At 53.4% G+C, this 22,456-nt stretch overlaps 1 protein-coding gene across 1 annotated transcript; it reads left to right on the forward strand.

The window, feature by feature from the left end:
• The first annotated feature begins 8,484 nt into the window (after positions 1 to 8,484).
• Positions 8,485 to 21,017, forward strand: LCMT2 (leucine carboxyl methyltransferase 2). Its single transcript, XM_083611994.1, has 13 exons — positions 8,485 to 8,671; positions 10,719 to 10,800; positions 10,899 to 11,082; positions 11,646 to 11,802; positions 13,785 to 13,974; positions 14,112 to 14,219; positions 15,141 to 15,231; positions 16,116 to 16,364; positions 16,480 to 16,710; positions 17,140 to 17,246; positions 18,231 to 18,418; positions 19,202 to 19,337; positions 20,308 to 21,017. Exons 1-13 carry the CDS (start codon positions 8,598 to 8,600, stop codon positions 20,473 to 20,475), a joined length of 1,965 nt encoding a protein of 654 aa, XP_083468120.1. The 5' UTR covers positions 8,485 to 8,597; the 3' UTR covers positions 20,476 to 21,017.
• The last annotated feature ends 1,439 nt before the right edge of the window (positions 21,018 to 22,456 follow it).

The raw sequence follows: 22,456 nt of genomic DNA on the forward strand, positions 1-22,456 counted from the left end.
CTATCTTCACCACCCTCTGTAAAGACTTTCTTCCTGAGGACCAGGCTGACAGGGCAAGACCCAAAGGAGGTGCGTTTTGACAAGAGCGTGGAAGGCCACACACAAACACACCCTTCCTGCTAGAAGACAGTCTGCCTGGGTCAAGATGCTTCTGGGCAAAGGCCTGGCTAGCAACATGGAGGCTTCACTTTAGAAAAAACAGGGGTGGAAGAGTCCATCCATGAGGCACCGAAAGTGTCTAACCAAGTGCACCCTTCTGTTCTGTCTGCACATGGAGCTTTCCTTGGGTTTGATCCCCATGTCCACTGGGGACAGAGTCAGGGGAACTGGTGAAGCTCTTTTGGAACTATTTTTGGCTCAGAGAGGTGGATCCTCCGGCAACAAGAATATAGATAGATAATTCAGTTGGCATACTGCACTTGGACTTTTGAGAAGCTTTCAACAAAGTCCCTCGGCAAAGACTCCTGAGACAGCTTAGCAGTCAAGGAAGAAGAGGAGAGGATCTCTTGGGGATCAGGAATTGGGAGACAACAGAGGAGTGTGCCATTGGGAGTGAAGTCAAAATGTTAGAAGATTACAGTGCCTGCTGTGGCTCTTGAAGTTGATGCAGGAGAGACATGTTTTGTTGCAGCTGGGGCAAATCTATAGTGTGTACACATTTGGAATACACTGTTCAGTTCTGGTCACCTCACCTCAAAAAGGATATTGTAGAATTGAAAATGGTTCAGAAAAGGGCTATCAGAATGATCCAGGGGATGGAGTGATTTACCTATGAGGAAATGGGCTTTGGGGACTTTTTGGTTTAGAGAAAAGGCATGTAAGAGGTTACATGATAATTTTATAAAATTATGCATGTCCTGGAGAAAGTGGGCCCCATTTTTCTCCCTTTCTCCTAACGCTAGAACTCCTGGGCATCCAATGAAACAGCACATTGGAAGATTCGGGACAGATAAAGTACTTCTTCACACAGCACCTACGGAACTCTCTCCCACAGGAGGCACTGATGGCCCGCAACTTGGATGACTTTAGTAGAGGCTTAGACCAATTCATGGAGGATAAGGCCATCAATGGCTCTGCTTTGCCTGAATGGTTGGTTGAAGGCAGTAAGAGGAGCTGCTGGCAATCTGGTTGGCTGCTGTGAGAATAGAATGCTGGACTAGGGGGCCCAAGAGGGCTTTTCTTATGCTCTTACCCTCTGACTATTAATCCTGCCCCAGACTGGAGAAAAATAATGCCTCCTTCCTCTTATTCCTTCCGACTCAGACTCCAGTTGGGATTTAGAATAGGCTTATCCATGGCTGCCAGACCCCCAGACAGCCTTGCTACTGCCTCTCATCCCACCTGTCACGTCTGACCTCAGCTGTGCACTGCACACAGTCTTGGGGAGACCCAAGAGGGTTATTGGGTTGTCATTTTTATTTTGATTATGTATTTTGTGGTTTTATATTTTGATTTTATTCTGTGAACCACCCCGAAACCTCCAGGTATAGGGCAGTATATAAATTAAAGAAATAAATGATGATTATGATGGTTCTGGCAAGTTCCCCACTGAGCTGAGTCCTGCAGGTGGCTGCTGCTGCCCACGTTACACAACTGGCAACAGGTAGAGTATGTTGTTGGCAGATGGAGAGGGTGTGTGCAAGGGGAGAGTGAGCTGCCTGAGGCCAGGCCACTGCAGCAGCTACCGGGAGCTGAGAAAACACCACAAACAAGGTTGAGAGGATTTTGTAGAGAGATTTGGAGGAGTCCACAAGATCAGAAGCACTTGGTATGCCCCGCAGGCCTCCGCTGGCTCCAGACCATTTCTGCTGGGGGCGACTCATTCGCTGTGTTGACATAATATATGGTCTCTTTGCCTCTTTGCATGATGTTTTGATTAAAATATTAGTGCTGGGCTATCTTGGTGTAGCACATTATTGGGCAGTCACCCAATAGTCAGGGCAAACCAGCCGACACTTCCCAATGAATAGGGAGTTTGTGAAGGTCCCAAGAGGGTCCTCTTTTGTGCTGAATGTCAGGGAGATAAACAAAGTGTGTGAACATTTTTAATGAAACCAGGCAGCTTTGTTCAGACTAGGGGGCTGGTGGGTGAGCTGCGATTGTCAGTCTCCATGGCTACAAAGTTAAATCTAAAAACTGGTGGGGGCACTTGTGAGATTGTCCCCCCCCAAAAAAAAATGTGAGGTGCTGCAATTCTTGAAAAACCCATCCTCTGGCTGGATTCTGGGCTTAGGTTTCAGCTGAGCTGGCCTTTAGAGAATTAACTGCAAGCAGCCCTGTCCATAAATCTTTAGAGTATTTTTCTTTATTAACACTCTGGGGTTTTGAATGTGAAATAAAATGTAATGTTTGTTGAAAGGGGACTTTGTTTTTAAACCAAAATGCAGCTGCCTTGAAAGCAGAGCTCTCTGCTGCCTGTTTCCAAAATGGAGTTCAGTCTGAGATCATCACCCCTTCTACCACTTCCCACATTGCCTATGTTTCCTTGAGTGCAGATTTCTGGACTGAAACCATCTATTCCACAAGCGACAAGAAGGGTCTGGCTGCACCAACAGCAGAAGACACCCACCAGCTGTCCTGCAAACTGTGCTGCAGGCACAGCTCAGAGCAGTCGGCTGCCCGGCTCTCTTGGCGAAGGTGGCAGAGCCCCAGAGCTGCCCTTTCAAAGGTCCGTGCAGGAGGACGGTATGAGCAGGGACCACTTGGTGGGCAGGAACTAATGCCTCCTTAGGGGGGCACGTATCCCTCCTTCGCCTGCCAGTTCTCCATGGCAAATGCCCCACCCCTGCCTCTTTTTTGTGAGGAAAATTCTCTGTTGATGTTTCCTTCTGAAAACCACAAAATACATGGAAACAAAACAACAAATGCAAACCTAAGTCAGAAAGTCCATCCCTGCCCCCAGTCAGCCTGCCAAACTGAATGTAGACCCAGTGGAGGGACTGGTGAAGTTTCATTTGCAGAGAATTGGTGGGTGGAGATTAGGGTTTAGCCTCCCCCCCCCCACCTGTAAGTATGGGTTTCCTGCTTCCTCATCTCCATGTTATGTGAACAAAATAAGACTTGGAAACACATCTGCTGTGCTCCTCCCTCTCCTTCCCCACCAGCCTGGAGTTTTTGGAGTGCAGAAAAGGAGCAGAGAATTTTCAGTGAAGTTCCTGACATTTGTAGCAACCCTGGAAAGGGCTTTGGAGCTCTGCGTCATGGAGTCCAAATGAAAGCAGATGCTCAAAACCTAAAATAGATGACTATACACAAAACAGATGTCGGGCCAAACCAGTATCTTCATTACCAAACACGATACAACACAGACTCTAAATGTAAAAATAGTTTGAGGAGACCCTGTGACACACCTTCACTCAGTTCTAGCATCACTCCTTCCTCAATCCAGAGAAACCAAACTGAAAGTTCACCCCCCCCCATTTCAGCTGTAAAGTGGAGCAAGAGCAAAGCTCTTTTCCACGAGACCCATCAGAGGAAGCCAAACGCCAGGAGTCTGAGACACATCTGCAGCTGACATTTCAGTGTGCTGGGGATACACTCTGGACACTTCATGCAGTGTGCAGCAGAAACAATGTTTTATTTTTCATAATGTACACTGCCTTGATATAGAATCATAGAACTGTAGTGTTGGAAGTAACCCCAGGGGTCATCTAGTCCAAACCCCTGCAATGCACAGCTAAGAAACCCCTGACAGATGGCCATCTGACCTCTGTTTGAAAACCTCTATGATTCTATGAAATTGTTGCTGTTATTCCAATAGCTCATTTATAAAAGTATTTCTGTATTGTCATATCATAAAATATTAGGTTCCAGGAGGTGTGCCGTTTTCCAGTTGCAAAGATTCACAATGTGTCAGAGAAGTTGCCCAATGGGACAGCTCAGTCAGTAGAGCATGAGTCATGGGTTTGAGCCCCTCCTTGGGCAAAAAGATTCCTGCATTGCAGGGGTTGGACTAGATCATCCTTGTGGTCCCTTCAAACGGTTTCATTCTATGCTTTTTAAGAAGCCCACTCACCACAACCCCTTCCTTCGGATTCATGTGGGTACAAAGGATACTGCCAGACAGCCTTTGAGGTATTCCAAGGGACTAGGAAGCTCTGGGCAGGAAGCTGAAGGGCCTTGGGGCACAGGTGGTCTTTTCATCACTCCTTCCTGCTGAAGGTCATGACCCAGGAAGAGGGAAAAATACGGGAAGCAAACCACTGGCTGTGTGTGGTGTCATCAGGAAAGCTTTGGATTCTTGGGCCATGGTTACTTCTTTGAGGAAGGACATTGACTAAACATCAGGAAGACCTTTCTGATGGTATGAGCTGCTCAATAGTAGAGCGGACTCCCTCGGAAGGTGGTGGACTCTCCTTGGTTGGAGTTTTTTAAGCAGAGATTGGATGGCCAGCCATCAGGGGCTCTTTAGCTGCAGTGCGCGACATTCCCTGGGGTGCCAGGTGCATTTTGCTACTGGCATGGATCCAATTGTGGCTATGTGGAGATTTCTGGGTACCGAGTAGACAACTGACATCTCCACCAAGCCAGCTGACGCATGTGCAGCAAAAGCTGTGTGTCTTGTGCTTCTGTGCAGCTGCGCAAATTATGGACCCCTTGCTGGGCATCTTAGTCCTCCATCATCACTTCAAGGAAAGTAAGTGCAGAGATATTCGGCCTTTCCACAGCCACTCAGATGGAACTCACAGACCACAGTTTAAAAACCCCTGCCTTAGTCCATAGTTAAATACCTTTTCCATTTCCACTGTGTGTGTTTCTTCTTCTGGGACAAGTGAATTGTTGTAAGAACAAGCTACAATCAAGCAATGTAGTGGAGATCATAAAACCACAGAATCGTAGCATCAGAAGGGAACTCAAATGTCATCTAGTCCAACCCTCTGGCGAATAGACATTCTGTTGTGGCGACCGTAACCTAGATTTAAGGTGCTATTTTGCTATTTAGTGCCTAGCTTTTATATATATATATATATATATATATATATATATATATATATATATATGCAGGGGGTTGGACTAGATGACCCTTAGGGTTCCTTCCAACTCTACTATTGTATGATTCTACCTTCTGCTGTTGTACAATCTGGCTAAGAGGATACCAAGTGAGCCGTGTGTGTGTGTTTTCCTGGCAGAGGAAGGCCTTGAGAAAGCCCCCTGGCCTGAGCTGCCCTCCTTTAAAGCAGGAGAACACAGGAAATGTATATACTGAGCTACTGGAATAGCAACAACAACTTCATAGGATCATACAATTGTAGAGTTGGAAGGGACCCAAGGGTCAACTAGTCTTGCAGGAATCTCTTGCAATGAAGGAACCATAGTTAAAGCATCCACAGTCACACTGCATCCACTTTTTCTGCAGGTCCATAATATGCTTCTCCTCCTCCGGTGCAGAGGAAGTGTCCAGTTCTGGACACCCCAGTGTAAGAAGGATATTGGCAAGCTGGAAGGGGTGCAAAGGAGGGGGATGATGAAGGGCCTGAAAACCAAGCCTTATGAGGAAGGGTTGAGGGAGCTGGGCATTGTCAGCCGGGAAAAGAGGTTCTGCCAGCCTGCGATGAAAGGGACTTGATCCTGTCCTGTCACCGCTTGCAAACAGCCCTTTGCATCTTCTGGTTTCGGTTGGTGCCAATAACGTGACGGCCCGGCCGTGGGCTTTCGCGGGGCCTCCTCCTCCTCTCCTCTCCACCCCCCGCGCGAGAGATGCGCCGGGTCTCCGGCCTCCGGGAGGACCAGAGGGAGGGAGGAGGAAGCCGTCCGCGCCCTTTCCTGCCTCTCCGTCTCGCCGCCTCTGGAGCCTCCTCGGCCTCGGGGTGGGAGCGGCTGCCGCCGAGAGGAAGCCCGAGGGGGCGGCGGGCTTCCGATCGCCTCCGGAAAGGGAGGGCGGCGCCCGAGTCTGCCCGAAGCGCCGCCGGGAGAGCCGGGCATCTTTCTGGGCTCCCTCTCGGGGCGTTTGCCGTCCCTGCAGCGACGGGGCCGCGCTCTCCTCCTATGGCGGGCCGAGGTCGCGCAGGGCCGGGAAAGCGCCGCTGGCCCCGAGGGGGAAGGACACGTGCCTCTCGCCCGCCCGCCCGCCCTCCCGCGGCCCAAGCAGGAGCCCGAGGGGCGCGGAAGCAGCCCGGCCGGAGCCCGGCCCGTCTCTCGGCAGCAGTGCTCCGGCCGCCCAGAGAGAATCGCCGGCCAGTCGCAAAGCGAGGGTCCTCGGTGCCTCTTCAAGCCCCGGTTTGGCGACGGACGGGAGAAGAGGCTGCAGCCGAACGGGGTCCAAGGAGCCGCCAGGAGGACGCGAGGAAAACGGGAGCCGCCGCTGCCGCGCTCTCATCCCAACACGCGGAATGACGGAGCAAGAAACAGTTCAGTCGGTAGAGAATGAGACTCTCAAGCTCAGGGTCGGGGGTTCGAGCTCCACTCTGGGCAACAGATTCCTGCATCGCCGCGGGTTGGACTAGATGACCCTCGTGGTCCCTTTAACTCTACAATTCTATAAACATATTCTGCGTGCCTGTTCACCCTAGAACATGAAGGTGCCCAAACTGCACCAACAGCTAGTAGCCAGGAGGACCAGGCTCTACCTGCAGCATCTGACGCATTATGCCTCTGAACAGCAGTTGCTGGGGTATCACCCGAGGGCAGAGCACTGTTGCAGTCACGTTCAGCTTGCCAGCTTCCCATCGGGCATCAGGGTGGGCACTGTGAGAACAGGCTGCCACACTAAATGGGCCACTGGCCCAATCCTGCTGGCTCACCTCATGCTCTTATGCACGCACACACATTTCTTTATATATCACTATTCATTAAAGGTATCACAGGGGTTTAAAACAGTTGAACATAAAACCAAATAATGCAAACCGTGTAAAAAGTTAAAATCAGAAATCAGCTGTTGTGGAAGGATGTATTTTTAACTGCCTGCATAAGCCTAGCACAAGAGTTTCCAGCAGGCGCTGAAAAGTTGAAACAGAAGGTGCCTGCTGAATCTTTGTTGGCAGAGAGTTCCACAGAACTGGGCCAATGGCAATGAAGGCCATGTTACGTGGTGATGTAAAATGAGCCTCACCAAATTTGGAGGTGGCCAACAACACTCCTGCAGATGATCTGGGACACAGGGGGTTTAGTCCCCAAGGTTTCCTGGGCCTAAGCCGTTCAGGGCTTTGTAAATACAAGAAGAACCTTGAACATGGCTCCATAGTGAGTGTGCCCACTTACAAGTGCAGCTGTTTGATCAATGGTGGCACATGTTCTTGAGCAGAAACTCCCGTAATCAGTCTGGCTGCTGCATTCTGCACTGGCCAGAGCTTCCGAACCAGACCCAAGGGCAGCTCCATGTAGAGCACATTGCAGTAATCCACCCTTGAGGTTACCGACACATGATCTGCAGCAGTCAGGCTCTCCCTGTCCAGGAACAGCCAGAGCTGGTCAAAGACTTCTCTAGTGACAAAGTGCCTGCAAGTGACACACTTGCTCCTTCAGAGGGAGGGCCACCCCATCCAGAACTGGTAACCTGCCTGCCTCTGGAACATGGGAACCACCTGCCCCAAGGGCCTGTCTTCCTTGGCCCTCATCCAGTCCACCACTGCATTCAGACACTGATCCAGAGCTTTCATTGCCTCTCCTGGTTCAGATGCCATGGAGAAGAAGAGCAGCAGACCTGTAATACCTTGCCTCAAAATACCACATGGCTGCTCCCAGCGGCTTCATAAAGATCAGGGCGGTCCAACTTCACCCAGTGGGCTGCAAGAGCACTTTGAGGTGGGATCAAAGTTGGTTGTTGGGTGGCATGCATCTGTCTCAGGAGACAGGGCAGGAGTGTGCCTTCAGGGTGAAGTCAAACCGCTGGAGTTACAGTGCCTGCTGTGGCTGTAAAGACTGATACAGGAGAGGCCTGTTTTGTTGCGTCTGGGGCAGATGAAGGTGTCCGGTTGTGCTGCTGCAGATGCGCCATGGCGGTTCTTCTCTCTGCGCTCCTTCCAGCGGTCGCTTCTCCTCTGGGCACTGCTGGGGATGCAGGACCTCACTGTCAGTCTCCAGGCACTGCGAGAGAGGATAGTGCCCTGCAGAAACCCACAGCCCAGGTGCCAGGGGGCTGAGCGGATGCAAAGGGAACCCGCAACACTGCGCCTGCCCTCCCTCCCCCCCACCGCCGTCCCGTCAGGCCCGGGTTGGACTACTTCTCCCATCATCCCTGAGCTCTGGCCTTGCTAGCGAGGGGTGATGGGAGTTGTAGTTCAACAACACCTGGGGACCCACAAGTGGATCTAGCGAGCCAGCCTCGTCCAGGAACCCCTGCAGCCGCTCCCCGCCCCGGAAGAGCCGCTGGCCCCGCTCTCCGGCTATGGGGCGTCTCCGAGGGGGCCCCCTCCCAGGACCGGCTTCGGGGCCAGACGCGGAAGCCCCCTCCCCTGGCTCCGCCCCCGTGAGGCGCGACCAGGAAGCTCTGGGCACGCGCTGAGCCGCCGCTTCCGCCGGGGCGAGGTGGGCTCATGGGCCGGCGGCGCCCGCAGCGGCGGGAGCAAGAGGCGGCCCCTCGGCCCGCGCCCCCGTCCCCGTCCGGGCGGGTCGCGTCCACGGGGGGCAGCAGCGCCGCCAGCAAGCGGTCCGCCGCCGCCATGGGCTACACGCGCGACCGCTTCGCGCTCCGGATGGCGCCCGCGGGAGGCCGCCGCGCCCCCGTCATCCACCGGTGAGCGAGCCCGGAGCCGGGCTTCCCGTCGAGCGCGGGGCGCCCCTGAGCGCGTGCAGAGTGCGGGCCTCTCCCGGCCGCGCGGAGGCCCCTGCGCCCCCCCCGGCCCTTGTGAGCTCCTTGGTGAGCTTGCCTAAGGCTCTCTTGAAGCACTGGGGTAGAATCCTGGATCTGCAGAGCTGGAAGGGACCCCGAGGGTCATCTAGTCCTGCCCCCTAACAGACGGACATCTGCTTGAAAACCTTCAAGGAAGGTGGTTCCTCTCTCGAGAGCGGAGTGGCGCTGACCCCCCGAGCAGGTGGCGTGTTCCTGGCTGAAGGAGCGCCGTCAGAAAAGCAGCTGCTGAAGCTGCTTGTTAGCAAGGCCGTCCCCTTAACTCTTCTCAAGATATTGAGCCCAAACCTATTGCTGTCGGTCCAGCTTGCATGAATGAATTGTGCTGTGTGAAGAACTTCTTCCTTCTGCCCTGCATCTCCCAGCTCCCACTCACCCGGTGGCCTCCTTGGGTTGCAGTTTTGTGAGAGAGGGAGAAGAGCTCTGCATAGACATCTTTCTCATCGCCCCTCAGCCACCTTTTCCGTGGGTTAAAAAGCCCTCATGGGGGACGGATAAAGGAGCCCCACTTTGCCACCTGTTGACTGTGTGAAACAGAAACACCACAGTCACGAAACCTCTGCCATTTGCTAGGAATCTCCAGTGGGGAGAGGAGAGGGTTGCTCAGGGTCTCCTTGTGGGCTTCCGAGATCCCGTGGGAACAGGATGCAGGGTGGGCCTTCTTTGGCCTGATCTGGAAGCCAAGCTCTTCTTGTTTACTTTCTGCATATGTTTATATTGTGCCATTAAAAGACAGGAAATGGCTTTTCCTTTTCCCATCTCAAAAAGCAGCTGGAATAGAAACCAAAATGAGCCTGTTCTGGAACAAAATATAGCATGCATTGTCCATGACCATAAACAGCTCATACGCAGCAGCCCTGAAGACTTCTTTCACGATAGCCCACCTCCAGCTGAGCTCTTCTGAAGTCTGTCATGGGATCTCAAGTATAAAACTAGAGGTGAACTCCATGTGCATCTTCTGTGGCATGTGGGCAGGAAACTGCCAGCACTAATAATAAATAATAATAAAATTTTTTATTTATATCCCGCCCTCCCCAGCTGAAGCCAGGCTCAGGGCGGCTAACAACAATAAAACAGTACAACACAACACAACACTCTAAAATTATTCATTATAAAATTAATTCAAATCAAACCAATGGCAACCATTGGGCCAGAGCTCCGTGAAGATTGCTGAAGGAGGGAGTCAGGCTGTGCCCTGTCAAGTCCCGCAGGGCCCTAGTCTCTTATGACAGAGCGTTCCACCAGATCGGAGCCACAGCCGAAAAAGCCCTGGCTCTAGTTGAGGCCAGCCTAACCTCTCTGTGGCCCGGGACCTTCAAGATGTTTTTCTTTGAAGACCGTAAGTTTCTCTGTGGGATATACCAGGAGAGGCGGTCCCGTAGGTATGAGGGTCCTAGGCCGTATAGGGCTTTAAAGGTTAAAACCAGCACCTTAAACCTGATCCTGTGCTCCACCGGGAGCCAGTGCAGCTGGTACAGCACCGGGTGAATGTGATCTCGCAGCGAGGACCCCGTAAGGAGTCTTGCCGCGGCATTCTGCACCCGCTGGAGTTTCTGGGTCAGTCTCAAGGGCAGCCCCACGTAGAGCAAGTTACAATAATCCAGTCTGGAGGTGACCTTCGCGTGGATCACAGTGGCTAGGTCAGGGTGAGAGAGGTAAGGAGCCAACTGCTTAGCTTGGCGGAGCCACTTAGTTTATTTACTTACATGGCTTGCATTCCACTCAATAGTCAATGTCTTGTGGGTGGGTAACAGTGACTGCTATATTCGCTGGTGGTGAAAGAAATGTATCTGCAAATCTCACTTATATGTGAACAGCCCATATATCTCCAATGTGGCAGCTTTTGCTGTGTAGGACATGCGGATGGTTGTTCCTTCCTTATTTGAAATTTCTATATGCCGCCGTTCATTACTTCCTGTGTTCTCTCTCATAGGGGCTACTATGTCCGGGCCCAAGCAGTGGAACACTGTGTCCGGGCATTCCTGCTCAGCACTCAGGGCTGCCCTCTGAAGCAGGTAAGCTGGGGGCAGGCAGAGAGCAGCTCCCACCCCTGTTGCTGCGGAGGGTTTTGCTGTGTGGTGGGTGCTGATGTTGCAAACTCCTTTCCCTGCAGATCATCTCCTTGGGCGCAGGCTTTGACTCCCTCTTCTTCTTCCTCAAGAGCGAGGGGCTTCTGTGCCACACAGTGGTCTTTGAAGTTGATTTTCCAGATGTGGCACGCCCTAAAGCAGCCCTCATCAGAGGAACGGAGGAACTGATCACCCTGGTGGGGAACGACGCTTCTGCACAGGCTCTGGGTATGGCGGTTGGCAATCTTGCCAGTCTCCACACACAGTGAGGCCAGCCCATGTGTGTCCCTGTTGGGTCTGATCTGTGTTGGTCCTGTGACCTTTCCAAGGGGGACATAGGGAGGCCCCCTGACTACAGGCGATGTGCTTCAGACAGCCCAGGAGAAGGAGGTGGCAGGTGGTGGATGCTGGAGCCAGGCAGGGACATTGTTAGCAGGGTTGCACACCATCCAGACAGGGCAGCAGAGTCAGGGCTGAACATGTGGTGGCTACTGGCATTTTGGAGAGCCCAGTACTGGGCGCCTGATGGCAGGCATTCAGTGGCAGTGCTGGCAACAGAGATAGGCGTGCTGAGCAGAGCAGAGTAGCCTGCTTAATGTTCGCTGGATGTGTGCAAAGCTGTTTTTCCTTCCTCACCTGCAAGGCTCTTCTCCCGGCAGCCTGGCACTGTTTTTGCCTGCCCCCCTTGTACGAGGAAGGGTCACAGTCACTTTGTGGAGGGCAGTGAGGAGCATCTCTCTGTCTGGGCTCCAGGAGGTGATGAGTGACAGCTCTGTGACTTCTTTTCCCAGGAGCGACTGCTTTTTTTGGAGAGGATTACAGGCTGTTGGGAGTGGACCTCTCTGAGCTGCCGAGGCTGGAAGAAGCCTTGCACAGGGCAGGACTGGACCCCAAAGTCCCCACAATGCTCCTGGCTGAAGTGGTGCTCACCTACATGGAGGTGGAGAGGTTTGTGGAATCCCTCTTGGGTCTCCTTGGCTGCCTGAGGGGCAACAGGCTGTTGTCCTGACATAACATTCATAACAGCAAATGGTTATGTGCGCTCTGAGGGAACATTGCTTGGCAAATGTTACTCAATGTACCATATTTTTTGTCCTATAGGATGCACTTTTTCCCCTCCAAAAATGAAGGGGAAATGTGTGTGCGTCCTATGGGGCGAATGCAGGCTTTCGCTGAAGCCTGGAGAGGGAGAGGGGTCGGTGCGCACCGACCCCTCTCGCTCTCCAGACTTCACGCAGCTCTCCGCAAGCCGGCGGAGCCCAGTGCGAAGTCGCGCCGATCTCCCCCGGCTTGCGGAGAGCTGCCTGCATCCCGAAGCCTGGGGCGAGCTGAACAGTGCGCCCCGGGCTTCGCGCTGCTCTCCGCAAGCAGGGGGAGATCGGCGCGACTTCCCGCCGGGTTCCCTAGGCTTGCGGATAGCAGCCTGTTCTGGGGGCTAGGGTTGGGGGAAGCTCGGGCTTCCCCCAGCCCCGCGCCTGGGGGGGGGAATAATTTTTCCCCCTTTATTTCCCCCCCCAAAAAAAACACTAGGTGTGCCCTATGGGGCGAAAAATACGGTAATCAAGTGTGAAGTGATGCATGTGAATGTTTATGCTGTCTGAGCAAATTACATGCTTAGGATTCTTAGGAAAGGAATTCAAAATAAAGGTACCTGTATCATAACAGTGTTCTTCAAATCTGTGGTGAAATACAGTACAATCGGTTGAAAGCTGGCTGGTTGAAATCAAACAAATGCACAGAAGGTGGAGAGCTCAAAAGATCTTTTTGCGTGGCATTTTCCTGGGGCAGAAGGAGCTTTTGAGCTTTCCGCCTTGCTTACTGTGCTCTGGGAAGCTCTCACGAGATTTTTTGGGAACTTGAATGTCCCGCTGAGATCGATCCAGAGTATTCCAGAGTCCACACGCTGACTGGGGCTCTGCAAGGGGGCGGTTCCAAGGGGGAGATGGGAGTATATGCAGCATCCCTGGAATGGAAACCCCATGCAAGATGCGATCAAACTGTACTGTGTACAATTCTGGTCGCCCCACCCCAAAAAGTTGTAAAGCTGAAAAGATATAGAAAGGGGCAACCAGAAGGAGAAAGAAGGAGTAATGCCCCTATGAGAAAAGGCTGCAGCATTTGGGACTTCTTAGTAAAAGGCGAGGAAAAGGCAACACAATAAACACTCATAAAATGATGCCTGGCATGGAGAAAGTGGGTGGAGAAAAGGTTTTGTCCCTCCCTCATAACACCCTGGAGGAATATCCATGGAGGGAACGGCAGGAGGGGAGAGTGCTGCTGTTGTGCTTGAATCCTCCTTACAGGTTTCCCATACTGGTGTTCAGGTGGCTGCAATGAGGACTGGATGCTGGACTAACTGGGCCATTGGCCTGATGTCGCAGGCTTTTCTTTTACAGTGGTACCTCGGGTTAAGAGCTTAATTCGTTCTGGAGGTCCGTTCTTAACCTGAAACTGTTCTTAATCTGAAGCACCACTTTAGCTAATGGGGCCTCCTGCTGCCACTGCGCGATTTCTGTTCTCACCCTGAAGTTCTTAACCCGAGGGACTATTTATGAGTTAGCGGAGTCTGTAACCTGAAGTGTATGTAACCCGAGATACCGCTGTATTCTTAAATTCTTAATTTAGGTTGCCAAATACACAAGTTGGCCTTAGCACTTCTGCTTATTAGCCTTTAATTAACTTTATTTAAACTTTACTTAAAATGTGTTTAAAGGTGCATTTTAATTATTACAGTAGGACATGTCCTTGTGGTCCCTCCCAGCCCTAGGAGAGGAGGGCATTCATTTACCCGCCCTGCCTACTGTCCACACAGACCTTTGGGGGCTGTGGGGCGCACCTTTGGTCTCCTCTGGTAGCTGACGGAGGCTGGAGCTAGGCTAGGTTGCTCTTCACTGCTAGACTTCGCCCTCCCCTCCCTTGGTGCCTTCCAGGTCAGATGCCCTGGTCCACTGGGCCGCTGGACACTTCCTGCATGCGTGGTTCATCCTGTATGAACAGATCCATCCCGAAGACCCCTTTGGGAGTGTCATGCAGAATCACTTCAGCCGGCTCAACTCCCACCTTCGTTCCCTGGCCCAGTACCCCAACTGTAAGGCCCAGCGGACCCGATTCCTTCAGAGGGTGAGTGCACGGGACTCAGGCGAGATGGAGACAGGAAGGAGGGAGGTCCTGTCTTTGGCAGAGGGTGGGGGCAGCTGAAGAAAGTGGTCTGTGGGAGCTGCTGCTGTTGCTGCTCAGTGCTCTGCCTCTCTTTCCAGGGCTGGACGGAATGCAGCATCGTCAACATGAATGAGTTCTACAGCCAGGTTGTCCTTGGAGAGGAACGGCAGAGGATCCAAGCCCTGGAGCCTTTTGATGAGTTTGAGGTAACTGGCCAGGGCAGGTGCTTCTCTCTGGGCTGCGGTGGGGCATGGGCTTCAGCAGGTGCCTGAGAGTCTCAGGAAAGGGCCAGACTGGTGGTCTTCAGAGCTGCACGAAGTGGAATGGCCTGCCCAGAGCTTTGCCAGCGCTGGCTGGCCTTCTTCCAGGGGTGGGGGGTGCCCGGGAAGCCTCTGATGGCCAGCTGGTGCCAGAACCACCAAGCACTTCCAGAAGAGCATGGAGAAATCTGCCTAGAAGTGCCTCTCTGTCCCCAGGATCCAAAGAGGCAAAAACACCTGGGAACCTGCTGGCCAGGGTCTTAAGAACCCTAAGGAGAAGCTGCTGGATCATCTCATCTCATAGCCTGTGGGAAACCAAGGAGTGAACAAGCAGCACCAGAGGCCCCTCCCCTCCCGTGGTATCCAACAGCTGGAAGCATGCCCACCCTGGCAGCTCCTCTCAGCAGGGTCCTCTCCCCCTTTTAAACTACAACCCCCCCACTTGTCCTTTCTGGAGACTTCTGTTGCGGTCACTTCCTGGGCCCAAAGGGCTCCAAGTGGGTCAAGCTGGCTGCTGTGCCTGCTCTGCGAAAGGGGCAGTTCCGTGTGAGTCCTTTGGGAAGAACCTCCCACTTGGGACCTCGCAGGTCTCTGCTTTCCAGCAGCTCCTTGCTGTGGGGCTGGATTTTAGGGTGCTGTACAAATGTCGAGTGGGCTGTGGAAGTGGGTAGCTTTTTCATTAAATTAGCTCAATGTTTGACAGAGTTCCTTGTGTTACTTTGCTTGGCAAACGGTTTGTAGTGGACGAACGGTTTGCTTGGCGAACGGGCTGGACAATAATATCAGGTGGACTCACAGAGGAAGGTTTGAGTGGGAAACAGAAGCTGGACAAGGCAAGTGACTCCTCTTCCTGCTCTTTCTGTGCAGGAATGGCACCTGAAGTGCTCCCACTATTTCATCCTTGTGGCCTCCAAAGGAGAGACACCATCTCCAAATCTTCTGTTTCCTGGCCTGGAAGGTAAAAACACAGCAGCCCTTTTGTGGGTGGCGGGTGGGGTTGGAGCCAGGACATTTTGCCACTAGAGGCAAAGCAGAAAATGTCAGCCGTGCCACTGCCATGCACCTGCCCAGTGGCGCTGGGTGGGCATGAGGCGGGCGCACAGAGGGGACGTTGCCCTCATTCTCCACCCCCCATGTTTTGGCAGGGTATCGCCCTCTTTCCTCAGCTTCTTGGGAGGGGGCTGGGCTGGGCAGCTGATTCAGAGAGGAGCAGCAGCAGCCTAGCAGGGTCGGAGGCCCCTGGGTCCTGCAGCCGGCCGGCCACTTTCTATCCAGGTGAAGGCGGCCTAGGTGTGTTGGACTTACCAGAAGCCCAGGAGGCCAAGGCGCATCCCTGGGTGCCAGTCTCCAGGAAGAAGGAGCCGGGGTGGGTGGGGGGTGCTGATGTTCAGAAAGTGCAGTCTTGAGAGGAGAATGGAGCTGGGGAGGAGGGCAAAGGAGAAGCTTCTTGGGGCATTGGCTGACTTCAAGCAGCCTGGCACTGAAGAGGTAGCTGCCTGTTTGGACCCTGGCAAGAAGAGGCAGGATGAGAGTCCCTCGGGGCATGCAGTCAACCTAGGGAGAGACTCTAGTGCTGCCAAGACAGTTCAGGGGCAGGAGGTTCAGAGCTGTCGGGAGAGTTGCCCTGAAAAACCGGGGACCTGGCCGTGGTGGTGCATTGGGGCCTGGGGCCTGTGGGATTCCCTCCTGGGCAGATTCGCCGTTTCCTGAGGTGGTGAGGCCACGTGGGCCTGGGCTGGGGTGACTTAGAAGCGTGCAGCCCTTGTGCTGTGGGCTTCCTCCTGTTGTGGTGCCTCTGCTGCCAGTGACACTGCCTGCCCCCCACCTGTTTCTCCCCTTCAGCCTCCCTGACTCACTCTCTGCCATGTTTTGCTGGGACTCTTGCTGCATCTGCTTGTGCCCCTGTCTCTGGGCTGAGGCGCTATGGCCACCGCTCTGTGATCATTGCCCCCGACGTGATCCTGACCACTGGAGGTTTTGGGGACCACGGGGGACGTCACTGCCGCCTGACAGAGCTGCATGCCTTGATCAAGCAGAAGGATGCCTGGCAAGGGAGCAGTGTGACCTTGGCCGAGCCAGGAGAAGCCTGGGGTGAGTTGGCAGAGGCTCTCTCTGCATCTGTGGCTGCGTGCCTCCTCCTCTGTCGCTTGCCCAGCCTCCCTTGGGGACAGCAATCTGAGCTCAGTTGCCTCTTCTTCCTCTGCAGACGGCCGGCTCTTCCACTCCTTGACTCTTCTGCAGGCAGGCTGGGCCGTGGTGTTTGGGGGGCGTCGGTCCCCGGTGAGGCCTGCTCTGGAGGTGCGTTGCCTGAGAGTGTTGGAGTCTGCCAGCGCCTCCGCCTCTGGCACTCTTCGTGTGGAGCTGACTCGGCTGCTGCCTGTCAAGGACCTGCCTTTGCCCCGCTGGAGACACACGGCAACCAAAGTTGTGCATCAAGGTGGGTGGGAGGCTCTCTCTGGGCTGCAGCAAGGCGGGCTGGCTGGCAGGCCGGAGGCAGTCTGGGGTGGAGAGTAGCCCAAAGGGGCTGCATCTCTTTCCATCTCCTGGGCCCTCCTGATGCCTGTCAAGAAGCCCCTTGCTGCTCTCTACTCCCCGGAGGGGAGGGAGGAGTTGTGTGGTGGGATTTCCCACCAGCCCCTTGCCAATTGTCTTAAAGCCCAGAACAAGTTTTGCTAGTTGGCGCAGCTCCTCTAAAGCATTGGTGGAGCAGAGCCAGCAGCCCTTGCAAGAGGCAGTTTAAGATTCCCACGGGAAACTCGGGGCAGCCTCCCTCCCTCCCTCCAGCAGGGCCTTCATAGTTTTCCTGCCCCTTAGGAGATGCCAGGGAGAGGGCAGGACTCCACTCTGACCTCCTGCTCTTTTCCAGGTGAGGCGTACCTGTTTGTCTATGGGGGCTGTTGCTCCAGGCAGGCTGTGCTGGCGGATTGGTGCTTCCTGCGCCTGAAGGAGGAGGGGGAGCTCTCTTGCCAGCAGGTATGAGGCAGGCAGAGCCCTCCTGTGCTCCTGGCTGGAGCCTGCGTTCAGCGGTCCCCGTTCGAGTGACCCTGTCAACTGCTTCATTGGTGATGGTCCCGTGGGTGGAGTTAGAGAAAAGAGACTTTCCCAAACCTCAGTCTCATTCCCATAATTGTTTGCAAATCAGAACCGGAAGAAGTTTGGGTGTTGTGATGCTTTCCATGCAAGCAACCTTCAAAGTTTGCTTCTTTGCTGCATTTTTATCGTGCCTTTCAAGGTGTTTTGGGGAGTGCACATGTCATCTTCACAACAACTCTGTGAGGCAGGCTAGGCTGACAAATGGTGGCTGACCTGAGGTCATTCAGCAGGAGCCATAGCTGACGGGGTTTCCCTCAGCCTTTTAGTCTGACCCTCTAACTATCCAAACACAACCTTGGCTTGAAACTGGAGAGTCTGGGACCCCCCCCCCCCGGCCTGTGCCTCCTCTTTTGCCACTGAGAAGGCCTCTCCCCATGTGTTCCCCTTTGGCTCCCAGTCCAGCAGCCCCTTCTCTTTACACATGTCCCCAACCAGTCACTGCAGATGGGGAAACAGGCTGCCCCTTCCACGCCTGCCACCCGTTCACCTGAAGGATGCAGTCTGCTCCATCTGAGAAGGCTTACTGGGTCTGGGCAAGATCTGCAGCTTGCAAAGGACTTACACATCTTCTAGAAATGAGGGAGTCTTGTGAGCAGAAGGTGTGAGTGCTGACAAAGCAACTCCTGCCTTTATGGAATACGGCTGAAGTCGGAGATTTTGGGGAAGCCCTCTTTCCTTGGCACCTGCTCCCTGGTGGCTCTTGGCTGCTGCACCAGAACAGCCTTTTCATGCTCTGCTTCTGGGGGTGGGATGTGCAGGGGGCTTGCTTGGTGGTGGGGGGGAGAAGCATATACTCATGAGTCCCTGTCCTTTGGGGAAAGGGTGCTGCTGGCTCACTCCTTCCCTTCTGCTCCTTGGCCTTAGATCCCTGTGGATGGACCTGTCCCAGCTGGCCGCCACTCCCACAGCGCCTGTGGCTGGGCAGGTGGGGTGCTCATTGCGGGGGGCCTGGACGCAGCAGAGCAGCCTCTGGGCACCATCCTCTTTCTGAGGCCAGCTGGGAAAGGCTTTCAGTGGCACTCATTGGAGACCCACCCGCCAGTCACTCCCAGGTAAGCTCCCTCCCTCCCTGGAGCATCTCTGCATTAGGCAGGTGGCAGCTGCAGGTCCCATGGGTGGGCGGGTGGGCCTGGCCCCTTCTCAGGCAAATACCCAAAGGCCAGAACCAAGCTGTGGTGCTGTGAGGTTGTGGCACAGCCCTCTCCGCAGAGGCTTTTGGTCAGGTCTCCTGCTCTGCCCTGGCCCCAAAGGCCCCCAAACCTCCAACAGACTTTGCCCCCATCTGGCATTTTGAGCCACCCAAGCCCTCTGCACCTGGGCTCAGAAGTGCATCCCACTGAGTTGACTGAGTCTAGCAAAAGGGAACTCCTGTTACCAGGGTGCCGTGATTGGCCAGATGGAGCAAAGTGGCGCTGGCAGCAGATGTCGTTACTTGAGAATTGCAAGGCACAGACTTGTAGCTATCAGTGAAATCAAAGTTATTTTATAAAATCAAAATGCACGTGGAAGGACGCTCAAGTCGGGCTCAAGAGGCTCCCATCGAAATCTAGCCTTGAAATCCTGCCTGTTCAGGATTGGCTGCAAAGGCTCTTGGGCTGCTGCTTCTCAGACCAAAAGAGCAGGCCAGCTTGGATGTCCTAGTTCAGGTGGCTGAAGGAGCAATGGGTTCTGTGGTCAAGGGGCAGGCAGAGAAATCCTTGGAGGGAGCGACCCACTTGCACCCTGGTTGCTGCTGGTTGGAGTGTGGGGGGCTTTTGGCTCTAGGAAGATGGAGGTGGCCTGGCCCGCTCAAGCGAGGGCTGCCGCTGCTGCCCCCCTCCCTTCTCTCTGTCCAGGTACTCACACACAGCCCATGTGCATCGGGGGCGGCTGTTGCTGGTGGGCGGCGTCTGGTTCCATGCCCCGGCCGTGCCTGGCGTCACTGTGATAGATCTGGCAACGGGACTCACGGCAGAGTATTGCATTGACACGGTGAGTTGCTGGTGTGGGAGATATGCCTTTTCTATAGCTGCCTCCAGGTTCACTTACCTGCTTGCCCTAAGCATACCTTGAAACAGGATCCCACCCTTATGCCTTACTGAGAGTCACACTATTGGTCTGTCTAGCTCATTGCTGTACGCACTGCCTTTTCCAGGCTGCAGGATTGGAACGGGAAGTGCAGGTGAACAGGCAAGCAAGGATCCTGTTTCAGCTGCAGGTGCTTAGGCTGAGCTATTGGAGGGCTGGAGAAATGGGAGGCTGTGCCAAAGACTTGGTGGGATCCGTGGGCTTTTGCGGAGGGATGAGAGGGAGCCTCATGCGGGCATCCCTGGAAGGCAGTTCCAAGCACAGGAGACAGGCAGGGAGAACGGGGTGGAGTCTTCTGGGGAGCAGGAGGGCTGAGGGGTTGGCAGCACAGGAGCAAAGGTCACTGGCAGAGATGTACCAAAATCTATGAGTGGAGAGAGAAGCTGGGGCAAAGCCACAGTGGGGCGTGAAGAGGAGGACAAGGAGTTTGTGCTGAATCCAGGGCAGAGCAGGAGGGCTTTAAGGAGGGGAGGCATGGCAGGGGGTGGACTGGGTGACCCTTTGGGTCCCTTCCAAGTGTCTGATTCCAAAAGAGGGGGGGGGATGTTGGCAGCCACGTGCTGATGGACACGAGGAGACCAAGACTAGAGGTGGGAATGTGCCTGGGGGCATCTAGGCAAGGGCCATTGAGGTAGGGAAGAGTTGTGCCCTTGCAAGGGGCTGGCATTGCTCATGCCAGATGCTTTTGGCTTCTCTCTTCCTCTCCCCCCACCAGCAAAGCAGGGGCTGGCCACCCGCCTCCCCACAATCTCCTTCCCCAGAGTGGGGGGTGAGCGAGGCAGGAGGAGCCCCTGTGCGCGTCTGTTGGCTGCCACCTCTGGCCCCCTTTGCCAGCCTGACTCCTGATGCCATCCTCGCCCCTCTTCTCTACCAGGCATCTCTGGAGTGGCCTCTGATGTTGCACAACCACAGCAGCGTCTTCCTGCCAGAGGAAGAGGAGCTGCTGCTTCTTGGCGGTGGCGGCAACTGCTTCTCCTTTGGGACACATCTGAACTGCCATCCTGTCTGCCTGGCCCTGGGTAGTATTTGGAGTGAGCCGTGAAGCCCTGAGTGGGCCTGAGAGGATGTGGTCAACAGAAGGGAAAGAGGTTGCCCTGCCCTGGCTTAGTGAGGGTGAAGTGGGGGGGGGGCAGGGCAGGGCAATGCCCACCCACCCTCTGCATGTGGTATGTGGCTGTTGGCTCTTTCTGCCCCAGGGAAGTTGATGAGCCTCTTGGCCAGGAGGTGTTATTTGCTCAGAGGTCAAATGATGGTGGGAGGGAGGGAAGCAGGGCCAGTGGAGGTTTGGGGCAGCTGTCCTGTGTTCCCAACCATAGGAAAGGGGCTTCTTAGATTGGGGAAGAATTGATGAATGAAGGCCAAAGAATAAATAAAATCTGCTCTCCCCAGGGAGGCTCGCTTGACGCCTTCCCTACACAGCTTTAGGTGCCAGGTAAAAACATTCCTCTAAGGCCTTTTAAACAGGGGTGGGGGTGGGTACTGTTCCGTTTGTTGTTATGTTGTGCATTTTTATACTGTAAACAACTCTGTGAGCTTTGGATGATGCGTGGTATAGGAATTTAATAAAGAAATAATAAACTCTGACTCATTCTTAGCCCAAATCTAGTACTCAGTTGTATGCTAAAATCATGGGTGACGCTGATATTCATGCGAAAGGGTAGTTTTTAAAAACTTAAGAAAACCTGGGCTTTGTGTTTTCTTAACAAAATGCAGTGAGATAGGGGTGGGAGAGAGAGAGAGAGAGAGAGAGAGAGAGAGAGAGAGAGAGAGAGAGAGAGAGAGAGGTGACTTGCCTCTCCTGGTTTTTCATACCTTTCATTTAGCAGGATACACGCAGCTGTCATTTGGGTCCCCCGCATTGGGATTCTGTCACTCTTATCCATGCATTGGGATCCTTAGGAAAGGGACTGAAAGTAAAGCTGTCTGTTTTGCAATGCATACTAATCTATAGTGTGGCTGCACTTGGAATACTGTGTGCAGAATTGGTTGCCTCCCCTCAAAAAGGATATATCCAGATCAGGCCTTGCTCACTCCTGCTCACTGTAAAACATTCACCACCTTCAAGGACCAAGAGGGAGAGAAGAAATCCCCAAGAACCTTATAATAACATTTGACAAATACAGAATTAAGGGTCTAGCTTACTGTGCGTTGCGAAATGCAAAGGAACTGAAGTATGAATCAAGTGTGATTTAAATTTACCATGGTATTTGTCCTTAAACCTTGAGAAAGTGCAGAGATTTTAGACCATTTACTCTTGCATTAAAGGAAGCTGGCTATGCATACAGATGGGGCATCCCTTTCAAGCTGCTAGTCCAGTGATTCTCAAAGGATGTGCCAGGAGAAAATAGCAAGCTGTGGCAGGAAGATGCAAGGACAATCTAAGAAACATTTAAACATTTCAGTATAGTATAGTATAGTATAGTATAGTATAGTATAGTATAGTATAGTATAGTATAGTATATTTCAATCTACACACACACAACCTACCAACCAACCAACCAGAAAGTGTATCCATGCCTCTCTTCAAGAGCATTGCCTGTTCTTCTACAGTTCTCTATGACATCTTGTTGTAACAGAGATTTTCAACTCTGACAAATATGAAATATCAGAAAAGAAAAGGGCTTCTTTGTGTTGATGAGGAGATGAGAGTGTGCTTCAAATTACAAGAAATGAGATTCTTACTAAACACCAGGAAGAACTTTCTGACAGAGCTGTTCAACAGTGGAATGTTTCCCTGGGAAGGTAGTGGACTCTCTTCCCTTAGCAATTTTTAAGCAGAGTTTGGATGGCCATCTGTCAGGGATGCTCTAGTTGAAGTTCTGGCATTGCAGGGGGTTGGGCTAGATGACCCTTGGGGTCACTTCCAGCTCTACCATACTAGGATGAGGTTTCCTGTTCCTTGCAGAGCCTTTCTCAGGCAGCTAGCCAAGAGGGTCTCTCTGAGTGTGTGCATTGCACATGGTTCCTTCTGGGCTCCTGCTTTCCAGAGGGAAAACAGCAAGAGAAATATGATCGGTGCACTC

The sequence above is a fragment of the Podarcis filfolensis genome (assembly GCF_964270895.1).
Source record: "Podarcis filfolensis genome assembly, chromosome: 4".
NCBI lineage: Eukaryota > Metazoa > Chordata > Lepidosauria > Squamata > Lacertidae > Podarcis > Podarcis filfolensis.

Coding starts and splice junctions, on each gene's coding strand:
- LCMT2 (XM_083611994.1), top strand. CDS start 8,598: ATGGGCTACACGCGCGACCGCTTCGCGCTCCGGATGGCGCCCGCGGGA. Junction 8,672..10,718: donor CGCGCCCCCGTCATCCACCG/GTGAGCGAGCCC, acceptor TCTCTCTCATAG/GGGCTACTATGTCCGGGCCC. Junction 19,338..20,307: donor CAGAGTATTGCATTGACACG/GTGAGTTGCTGG, acceptor CTTCTCTACCAG/GCATCTCTGGAGTGGCCTCT.